This window comes from Indicator indicator, chromosome 13 (assembly GCF_027791375.1).
Source record: "Indicator indicator isolate 239-I01 chromosome 13, UM_Iind_1.1, whole genome shotgun sequence".
NCBI classification, from domain to species: Eukaryota; Metazoa; Chordata; class Aves; order Piciformes; family Indicatoridae; genus Indicator; species Indicator indicator.
Window position 1 is genome coordinate 19843124 of NC_072022.1, and position 10870 is coordinate 19853993.

The 10870-nt window shown below is 61.4% G+C and overlaps 1 protein-coding gene across 1 annotated transcript; it reads right to left on the reverse strand.

Moving 5' to 3' along the window:
* Positions 1–608: 608 nt before the first annotated feature.
* Positions 609–9539, reverse strand: SLC12A9 (solute carrier family 12 member 9). Its single transcript, XM_054385991.1, has 13 exons — positions 9365–9539; positions 7044–7178; positions 6735–6872; positions 6208–6507; positions 5918–6025; positions 5696–5807; positions 5441–5598; positions 5096–5178; positions 4663–4787; positions 3163–3355; positions 2817–2991; positions 1848–1994; positions 609–1444 (listed from the first exon to the last, which is right to left on the reverse strand). The coding sequence occupies exons 1-13, from the start codon at positions 9537–9539 to the stop codon at positions 609–611; spliced, it is 2685 nt and encodes an 894-aa protein (XP_054241966.1).
* Between the last annotated feature and the right edge of the window lie 1331 nt (positions 9540–10870).

The window sequence follows — 10870 nt, forward strand, 5'->3', positions numbered from 1 at the left end:
GCAGGATCAGGGGCACCATACCCCATAGCCGTTAGGGCCAGCACCCAGCTGCTCACCCCCAGCCTCATGTAAGGAACTCAGGCACATCCAGGCTCCCCTTCCCCCACCCCTTCCCATTTAATTTTTCCTAATGAAAGGCAGGGAAGATGGCGGGGAGCTGGGGCACCAAGGTCGAGGCTGCCTTTAATCAATCCCTGCTGCTGGCTGGGAGCCCAGAGGAGCTGGCGGAGGAGCAGGAGGAGGGAAGCACAGGGAGGGTGGGTGCTGGGTGCAACCAAGGGGCTCCCAGCAGCCATCTGGGTTCCCCAGTGCTTGACACTCCCTGGGACCCCACTATTCCACTCCCCTACCACAAAGGAAAGGCACCATGAATGCACTGTACTGCCTGGCTGGTGCCAGGGCTGTGCCCGGATCCTGCCAGGACAGCTTTAATCCTCTGCAGGAGACACCCCTCAAAAAACAACCCACCCACCTCTCAGTGTGGGGCACCACCACCTCCCTGCCTGCCAAGGTGGGGACACTGAGGCTGGGGACATCCCCAGGCTCCGGCTGCTGAAGGCACTGGGTGAAGGACGGTGCAGGGAGCCAGGGAGGAACTGGGGGATACCCTACAGCTGGGTGCTGGTGACAGCACTCACCCCGTGCACCAGCACAGTGGGGCCCAGCCCGCGGGTGAGCAGCTCCAGCTGGTGCAGGTAGAGAGGATAGAGGCTGGTATCAGCTGGCGGCCGCGGCAGGTAGAGGAAACGCACGGCTGGCGCAGGGCTCTGCTCCAGGACAAGTCTGTTGGCGGCACAGACATACTCATCTGACACTTGGGTGGTGTTGGCAGGGAAGTTCACCGTCCCTTCCTCCTCCTCTCCAGTGGGCGCTGGAACCCCCGGGGTGCCCCGGTGGGTTTGCCAGTGCAGGCGAGTGACGGTGTCCCACGGCACCAACTGGATCTGGGCCTGAATGCGCAAGTCCTTGAGGAGCTGGCGCAGCTTCTCCTCCTGGGCATGAGGCATGGTGCCTGCCTCCACGCAGAGGAAGAGGCGCAGGCGGGCGCGGCGCCAGGCCCGTGCCATGTTGAGGACACAGGCTGTCTGCAGCAGGAAGAGGCTGCAGGTGTCGGCGTAGCGGGCGCTGTCGGGACGCAGCAGGTTGACGGGCCAGACGTGGATGGTGGGCGGGGGGCTGGCGGCCCGCCGCAGCTCCCAGGCCTTGTCCAGGCTCTCCAGCTGCCGGGCCAGCAAGACATTGCGAAGCATCTTCAGAGCGTCGGCCACGATGCCCACGTACTCCCGCGGCGACAGCAGTTTGGGGGCAGTGGGTGCCCGTACCGGGGGGAAGCTCAGGGGGACCTCCTCGCGGGCACTGGTGAAGGCAGGGTGCCGAGCTAGACCGTCCTGCGGTGCCTCATCATCATAGAAGCCCAACACCAGGGTGTTGGGGCGCATCCCGCCTGCCAGAGAGACCATGGCAGTGTCCTGAGCGAGCTGGAGGACCCTACCAGTCCTCCTGGCACTGCAGGTGTCACAAGCCTTACCTTGGCTTTACCATTGCTCACCCTGGTGATTCCAGACCCCCAGATGCCCAAGAACAAACTTGGCTTTGGCATAGCCCGCCCAACACCTTTCCAAGCTCCAACCTGGCTCTGGCACTGCTTCTATTAGGTGCTTCCACCCCTTTGGTGTTGCCTATCTAGTTATCTTCAAGCCCTGCAACACTGATACCGCAAATGCCACCAAGTTCCAACTTGGCTTTGGCATCACCCATCTATCAGCCGCAAACCCCTTGGCACACTTCTCACTCTGCAGGGTCAGCAGGGTGGACCCTCACCTGTACCCAGCCTAGGAGCCACTCACCAAGGCCAGAGGTGAAGAGGAGCTGCCGGACACCGTGCCGCACCGAGGGTGCAAGGGTGAGGCTGACAAAAGCCTTGACGTTCAGTTTGTCCACTAAGCTCAGCCATGAGTCCTGCTGGGGCTGCAGTGGGTCCGAGGGCAGCATGTCTGGGGTGGGGAGTGGACAAAGCATCAGGGGGTCAGGTACCCCATACCAGGGGCTCACCCTGGTGTCGCCAGAGCACACCACACCACTGCCCTGCCCCCAGACCAGTGCCACCTTCTGTGCCCACCCCCAGCACCCATGAGATGGGGAAGGTGGAAGCAGGTGTTTCCAGCCTAAGATGTAAAATTACACATAAATATACAAAAAATACCCAGGCAGTCCCATCCCCCTCCCCAATTTCAGGCCATTAGTCACCACGGCAACAGCGGGGGTGGGGGGTGGGCGGGGAGCAGAGCCCATGCATCCGCTGTGGTGGGGACAGGGATGGCCACAAAGCAGGACAGGGAGCAGGCATCTGCACACCAGCACACATCCAGGGGCAACAGCCTGAAGCAGGCAGACACACAGGCATGAGGTGAGGATGGACACAGGCACACACGTGTGCAAGGCTCTCTTGTGCCCATGGGTGTGCTGGGCGTGTGCAAGCACTGGCCTGTGCCATGGGACAGTGCTGCACAGGGGCCCAGAAGAGCCTGGGTGGCATCTGCCAGCTGCACACACCACCACTAACATGTGCAGGAGCCCCAGGTGCACATGTAGGGACAAACACTCAAGCACATGTATGTGCAAGCTTGAGGTACATGTGTGCAGCAAAGGCATGGGACAGACACAAGCCACCTAAGTCCCCTCAGCAAGTCAAGCCTAAGTGTGCCTCAAACGGTGACATTCCCTTGCTGTGCCCATCCTACCCAGTCAGGAGCTGGGCAGTAGTGCCACCCTAATGACTTCTGGAGCCCAGCACCGGAAACAGTGCAGATCCTCACCCAAGTCCTGCAGCTCAACGTGGCCCAGGACATAGAGGCCGCTCTTCTTGAGGTCATTGACAAAGTCAATGAGGCGGGCACTGCCCCGTGGGTTCTGCACCATCAGCAGCATCTGTGGGCGCCAGAACTTGACGTGGTCCTTCCGTACATCCAGCATCAGCAGGTACTTCCGCACCTGGAGGGAGTGAGGGCAGCAGGTGAGGAACTTCCCTTCCTTCAACAAACCACCCACAGGGATGCCACCTAAAAGGACACATTGCCTTGGGCAGAACTGCCACAGGGACACCACCTCAGCGATGCCAGCCCTCCACCCTACAAGAGGACAGCTACAGAGGACAGCACTCACCTGGTGGAAGATGAGGGCCTGGCTGATGTAGCCCCAAGTGCTGCTTGGTGAGAGGTAGTGGAGGGCAAGGAGGAGGATGAGGAGGAAGCCCAGGCTTGCTGAGGCTGACACAGGGCTGATGAGGAACATCATGACACAGCAGCCCGCGATGCCCAGTAGACAGGTGTGCCAGGTGAAATACCGGAAGGTGGGCCTGGGGAGAAGGGGATACCTGCTACTGCCTGGTTCCCACACCAGCTGCAGGGCAGGCACGAAAAAGGGAGCTGTGCCAAGATGTCACACCAGCAACCCCCCAGTGGACCCCACTGTGCCAGTCAAGAGCATGTTGGGAACCCCAGATGCCTGCAAGACAGGGAACAGAGGGAAGCTGGTACCTCCCTGGGCACTGGGCAGCCCCCTGCTGGTAGCCCCTCAAAGAGGGGCAATGATGTTTACAGGGCTGGCACTGCCCTGGCACACCCAAAGGGCCAGGTAGTGTTGGGCAGTGTGTGGCAGCGCTGGCAGCTGCTGTGCCCACTCAGCCTGGCACAGGGAGGCGGAGGCGGGAAGCTGTTATTTTCTCTAATTGTTGTTTTTGCTGAAAGGTAATTAAAATCCTTTTCCGCTGGGCTTGATGAAGACCTCAGTGTGAGAAGGGGATGGGCACCTCCAGATGTGGGGTGGGTGAGGGAATCATCACCACCCACCCTAACAGCCTCCCCCCAGGCACCGATCCTGCCCCATCCATGCCCAGTCAAGGAAGCAGTGAGCGAGGAGGGGCAAATCCCAGACTGGCACAGCTTTCCCTCAGGAACTGGGGTGTTCCAGGGCACCCTCATGACACTGCCATCCAGCCCTGAACAGGCATTGCCTATGTCCCACCTTGGGAACTCTCCCTGCTTTGGAGTCACAGCACCCTACACCAAGGGCAGTGGGCATTGCCCAGGAAGGGGATCAGACTCCCTGCAGATGACCTGCCATGCCCCTTCCCCTTTAAATTTGGGCAGTCCCATGACAGGGTACCCCATGCCCCAGACTAGGGCTGCCTGCCACACACAGTCCTCATTCCTGGAAGATCTTTTCTGCTTCCCCCACCTAGGATCACTCTCCCTCCCCTTTCTCCGTTAGTTTAATTAGCACTAATGGAAAGTGGGCTCCATCACTGCCTGGCAAGCTGCCCAGGGGATGCCGGGTGGGCACAGGCTATAAATTACCTCTGTAAAGCTTAAGGGGATGGGGTGGGTGGTACCCCAAGTTTATCTCTACCCGCTCAGCAAAGTGGTGCCATGTCATGGGGACCACGCCAAGTCAGTGCCACACTGAGACCTGTCCCCTTCTCCCTTTCCAGGGATGGAGGTGTTTTTGCCCCCATTAATGCCCAGGAGAGGGGTGCTCAGCACCTCTGCCCCACAAAGGGGCAGCGGGCACACGAATGGCAGCAGAACTGCAGACAGATGGACAGACAGACAAGGGCCTGCCCAGCATCTTAGAGCAGCCTCCCTCCACTATGCTAGTGGGTACCTGAAGTTTGGGGCCGATGCCCACTCCAGTGCCAGGCAAGCCAGGTTGACAGTGGCATAAACAAGCAGGAAGAAGGTGGTCACGACCCCTGCGATGGTGTTGAGCTTCCCAGCGAAGAGCACTAACTGCAGAGAGAACCAGGGGGCACAGGGTAAATGCACCCCCCTGGGATGGCTCCCCCAGCACATGCACAAACCATCCCTGCCCAGCCAGGGGCACACCATAGGCAGAAATGCCTGTCCCTTGCTAAGATTTATCCCTCTTTCGTGGGCTCAGGGAGGGAAGTACACAGTTGCAGAAGGACATCTGGGCAGGAGACCTGAGGGAGATACCCATGGGCAGGGGGACATGCCAAGTTCCATGACACCCAGCATAGGTGCCAAACTACTTTCACCCAGTGAGGCTAGAAAAGGAGCATCACCAGCAAACTCACCTGCACCACCAACCAGGAGAGGATCACTGCCATCACCGGATTCCCACTGGCAGATGTCTTCTTGGCCAGTGCCAGCGCCCGGCCTGCAGGCAGAAAGGAGAGGTTGGCCTGGGACACTCCAGTGGGCACCCACAAGCTTGGCCACCAGCCAGGAGTTCTGTCCCCACTTTGGATGCAGGGGTGGAGGCAAACCAGGGCACATAGGTGATCCAGATGGGCACACACCAATGTACAAAGCATCACCCACACACCAATAAGGGGGTTCCTTGGTGCCAAGGCTAGTCCTTGGTAAGAATAACCTGCCCAGTGGGCTCTAGTGGGTGCCAGTGCACTCCAGGGACTCACCAAAGAGATCATCCCGGGCTAGGGCATAGAGGATGCGAGATGCCCCAATGAGGTTGCTCATGGCTGCAGAGAGGGTGGCAGCATAGATGCCCACGGTGACCAGGGGTGGGAAGATACTGATGTCACGCAAGAAACCATAGTCTTTCTGCAGGAGGGTCCTGGAGAGGGAGACACACACGTTGGCACCTACCTTGGCTTGGGTCATTGAGCACACCCTGGCAGTGATGGCCCTGGCAATGGCACTGGGTGCCGTACCTGTCACAGGTGGCACACATGAGGAAAGCCAACAGGTTGTAGACAAGGTAGGTGAAGAGTACAGCAGAGATGGTGCCCCGCGGTATGGAATAGCTTGGGCGCTTCAGGTCCCCTGTGAGCAGGAGTGGGCAGAATTAGTGCCCACAGGCAAAGCACCACTGTTCTCCCACAGCCTCAGCTCCCACTCCTTGTGCCACCCAGTCCAGCACTCCCTGCCCATACCTGACATGTTGGAGCCTGCCATGATGCCCGTGCAGCCATTGAACATCACTGCGAAAACAGAGCTGAAGCTCATCATCTGCCCCGTGGTGTAGTCCACATCATACCCACCTGCAGGACACACGGACACAGGCTGTGATGGGCTGCCATATCCCCACCATATATCCTTTCCCCCATGTCCCCATACACAAACCACAGGAGAAACTAGCCCACAATCTCCCCTCACCCTCTAGTGAGCCCCTGCCAGTGTCATGATGGGTATGGCAGGCAGGGTGGAGAGAGCACCTCCTCACCCGCCAGGTTGGCTCGCAGGGTGGCAAGGGAGAAGCCGGTGAAGCTGCCATTCCTTGTCTCAGAGCCATTGGAGTTGGGCAGGAGGATGGCCACCTCGATGGGCCGTGTTGCAAAGAAGCTGACGAGGATGGTGCCCAGAACACCCGCGACAATAAGAAAGATGAGGAAGGTGGCCTTGGCATAGATGGAGGCACCCACGAGGCACACAAGTAGGCAGAGGGCCAGCAGAACAGTACCGTAGAGTAGCTCATACCAGTAGCTCTGGGGCAGGACATGGATGCCTGTGCCTGCTTTTTGACCTGGGCAGAGACAAGACAGGATCAGTGGGGCTCAGAGTGGGCATCACCAGAAGCAGAGAGCCACTGGCATTGTGCCAGGCATGACAAGCACCAACTCACTAGCCAGAGGGTTGGACAAGCTGTGCTGGCTTCATCAGGCACAGTGCTTGGCATACCTGGCAGGGTGCTAGGGCTGCTTGGGTAAGGGAGAACCACTGTCCCCTGCCACTTCACATGAGGGTACTCACCAGGTGGGATCCCAAAGCTGTCCACTACTGCTTCCACCAGCCCCAGCACATAGAGGGCACTGCCACACACGTTGGCTAGAAAAAACATGATCCCAATGCTGCCCCCAAACTCTGGGCCCAGGGCACGGCTGATCATGTCTTGCTTGAGTCAAGGAAAGATGTCAGCAGCCCAAACCACCCTTGAGTGGCCCCGTGCCTTCCTCTCAGGCCAAGGCAGACCCAGCCCCAGTGTGGCACCCCAAGGCCACTGGGTGGTCACCCAGTTTTGGCCCACTTGCCCTGCACCAGCAGCACCACAGCAAAGGATACAGTAGGCTCCTCCAGCATCCAGTGCCCCATTGGTGGCAATGGCACACACAGACAGCACTGTCATGCCGATGATGAAGTATGCCACCACAAACATGACCAGGGCTTGGTACAACCCAGCATGGCCCACCACAAACCCTGGCAAGGACAGGCAAAAGGTAAATGTGCCCTTTAGCTGGGCTGGCATGGACCACTCCCATGACAGGGTCCTTGCGCATGGCCACTGCCCAGAGCTCACCTCACTGAGTCACAGGGGCTGCTTCCATCCCCATGCCCACAGCTCCTCTCAGAAACGCTACCACCTCCTTCCCTGCCAAGGTGGGGATGCTGCCACCCTGGGGTGCTGCTCCCTCCCACCTGCAGGAGCACCCAGTACTGCTGTGTCCCCTGCCTCAGGGCATCTCCATCCTCCTACTATGCTAGGATCAGGCTTGGGCACACCCTGAGCGCATGCAGTTTAGAAGGCACACCCACAAAGCAATCAAACAGGGCAGGGACTCTGCTGCCCACCCAGCTCCAGGACACTGGGGAGGGGGGCACCAGGACCACCCTCAGCAGGCAGGGGTTGCCTTGTAGCCCACCTTGGGCAACAGGAACCGACAGGCTCACCACAGGGTTTTGCTGGCTGCAAAGCAGGAAGCAAAAGCAGGCCCAGGATATCCCTGCCAGCTGGGGCACCACTCCCTGTTGTGTGTGTGTCTTTGGGGATAGGGCACCCAGAGCTCCCCGCGGGGATGCTGGGGGTGTTGAGGCAAGCCCGGCGCTGTGGGCAGGACAGGGCTGCCCGCAGCCGCAAGGAGATGCCCATGGCGACCGCAGGCCACAGCCGTGCCCGCAAGCAGCGAGGCGGGTGCTGGGGCACGGCCGGGGCATTGGTCATCATGAGGACAGGCTGGGTCCGGGGGCACCTCCTGCAATCCCTGGAAGGCGGGTGGGTGCCCAAATACCAAAGTGGAGTGGGGGTGGGGGTGAGGAAAGTAAAGGGGTGCCCTGAAAGCAGTGTGGGGAGAAACAGGAGGGGCTGCTCGCCCTGGCAATCCAGCAGGGGCTGGAAGCGAACGAAAAGCGGAGGCTGCAGCGGGAGCCATGGCCCCCGCCACAGTGGGACGGGTTCCTCTTCCCAGCAGCTCCCTCCCCCCTCGGCGCCGCACTTCCCTTCCAGCCCAGCGGCCCCTCCGCCCTAACACAGAATCGGTGGGTGGGGGCCAGTACCCTCCGTGGGGTAGCGGTTAGGGGTCAGAGCCCGTACGAGGAAGCCAAGCAGGGAAGCGAGAAGGGGGTGAGAGAAGCAAGGGAAGAGCTGTGGGCATGCTCTTCCCCCCGGGCAGGGAAGGGGTTCATAGCCCACCATGGGCCCTCTGGGCACGCAGCCAACTCCCGCCCTGGGTTTTTCGTGGGCGGAAAGTGAAAGAGGAAAAGCCTTCCCTGTTCCTGGACCAGTGTGGGTACTGCCTGCCCCGGGTCGGGCTGGGACATTTCTCACCCAGGACCCCCCAGAGGGCTGCTACGTCCCCCAATCCATGCTCAGCCTGCTTCCCTAGTTCTCCCAGGTTGCCTAGTAGCAGACTCATAACCCAAATCGCACAGGGAGGGGGGACAACTGGGCGCCTAATGGGGAACAACAGGGTCCTGCTCTCAGGAAACCATGTAAGATCTGGGAGAGGACTGGGTTGCTGTACTGGGATGTGGGAATCTGGCACTGAGGGATGCCTGGGGAGCAGCTGGGTCCTTGCACTGGGGGCAGGGGGGGAAACAAGGGCAGTGGATTCCCATTTAGGGAAGGCAACTGGGAAGGCACAGGGATCCTGCCTCAGGGACACTAGGGCTTCAGACTAAGTTACTGTCCTTCGAGTACAGCAGGAGTCCTGGGGAGACTGGAAGGGTCAGGAGGGGACACACAATACTGGGACCACAGCCTGGGGGAGATTGAGAAGACACTGGAACTCCAGGCTGAGGGTCTCAGGAGAGGCCAATGGGGCCCCAAGACTGCGGGCACTGTGGTCAACACTTCAGTGAAGCACTGGGGACTCCAGAGAGGGAGGCTTAGGAGAGCACTGGGAGGACACTGGGGACCCAGACTGAAGGAGCTTAAGGGGAGCACTGCAATGTCAGACTGGGAGGCTGAGGGGAAGTACGGAGAGGGTAAAGGGAGGACACTGGGGTTCAAGATTGGAGGGCTCTAGGTGAGCCCTGGTGCTCCGGACGCTGGGGGCCTCGGGAGGACACGGGGCCCCGGGAGGACAAAGGGCCCTAACGGGGGCTACTAGGCAGAGCTGGTGAGCCTCAGGGGCCCGAGGCCGGGAGGGGAGATAGGCGGCACTCACCGAGGCGCAGGAAGAGGACGACACTGAACATGGAGAGCAGCGTGGGCACCACGACGCCCAGGAAAGTGGGCAGCTTGCGGGGGGTGGCTGCGGCGGCAGCTCGGCCCCGCTCCTCCTCGCCCGAGCCGCCGCACAGGCGATACGTAAGCAGCGCACTCCGCTCTGAGCTCGCCATGGCCCCACACGGCCCCGGCCCCGGGCCCCGCCGGCCCCGATACCCACTCGGCCCCAGCCCCAGGCCCCGCCGCCCCGCCTACCGACCCGGCTCGACCCGCTGAGCCCCGCCCCCGGTCTGACCACACCCAGGCCTCGGGAGGTCCCGCACCCGGGCCCGCCTGCTGCCCCGCCCCCGGCCCCGAATATACCCATGTAATGTTCGCTCCCCTCAGCCCCAGAGATGTCCCACCCCAATACGCCTATAGTGACCCCCCGTCCCACGAATCCCCCCCGGTCTCCCTGTGTTTCCCCACTCCTGGCACTGGGCACTGAGTCCTCCATCCCATTCCGAGACTCACGTCATTCCTTCCGGAGCCCCAAAACCAGCCCTCGTGCCCCTATCCCCAGCAGCCAGCACCCCGATGCTGACCCTGGTACCTCTAAGCTTCCCCCGAAACCCCCCAAGGACTCCTGTACTGCCCTCTCCGACCCCCTCCAGTGCCCGCTCCCCCGCCGGTGCTGGCCGGGCTGTGCTGCCCGCGCCAATTACCGGACAATCGGTGCCCCTGCGGCTGCCTGCCCCGCCTCTCCCCGCCGCCGGGGCTGGGATCTGCCCGGGCCCCGGGGTCCCACTGCCGCGAGCGCCTCGCCAATTAGGTTAATGGGATTGGCACCGGCACCGGGGCCGGGACGTGGGGGACACAGGGGGGCCGGGGCCAAACCTCACACTGGCCTTGGGCACTCGCGGTGCATCGAACGGTTGACCCTCAGACACGAGTGGGGAGATTTGTGCGGACGCACCGTGGCGGATAGTTCTGTGTTCGTGTGTCCCCCTCTAACCCTGCCGTCACTCGTGGGGCGGGGGCGCAGCGCGCCCCCCCCGGTGTCCCCACAGCCGAGGTGGGAGCCCAGCGGGGCCGGAGCTTTCATCTGCGGCGGGCCTGTCGCCGTGCCAGCCGAGGGCAGCGCCGAGCCTTTGATGTGCCACTGAAGCGGCATTGTCCGAGCCCCGCTGGCACCATCGGGGCCAGGGTGGGGGGGGAGACCGACAGGGCCGGGGCTGCGGGCACGGGGCCGTCCCTGCCCCTGATGGCGACAAGGATGGTGGCGCAGGCACCCTTCGGCCCCTATGTGGGGATAGGGAGACGGACACTTTAATGGGGACAGAGACCGTGTTGTGGATACCCCCTAAGGAGGAAAAAAGATGGGGGCACGGGTAACCTCTGTCTCCCAAGGAATATGGGGACACAGGCACCCACCTCTGCTCCTTAACAGGAGCACCCCTCGAATGGACATAAGGACCTGAGAACCCCTCCACCCTCTAACAGGGACAGAGCACCCCTCGAACGG

Coding starts and splice junctions, on each gene's coding strand:
- SLC12A9 (XM_054385991.1), bottom strand. CDS start 9,539: ATGGCGAGCTCAGAGCGGAGTGCGCTGCTTACGTATCGCCTGTGCGGC. Junction 6,026..6,207: donor CCTGCGAGCCAACCTGGCGG/GTGAGGAGGTGC, acceptor TGTGTCCTGCAG/GTGGGTATGATGTGGACTAC. Junction 5,179..5,440: donor AGCCCGGGATGATCTCTTTG/GTGAGTCCCTGG, acceptor TTCTGCCTGCAG/GCCGGGCGCTGGCACTGGCC.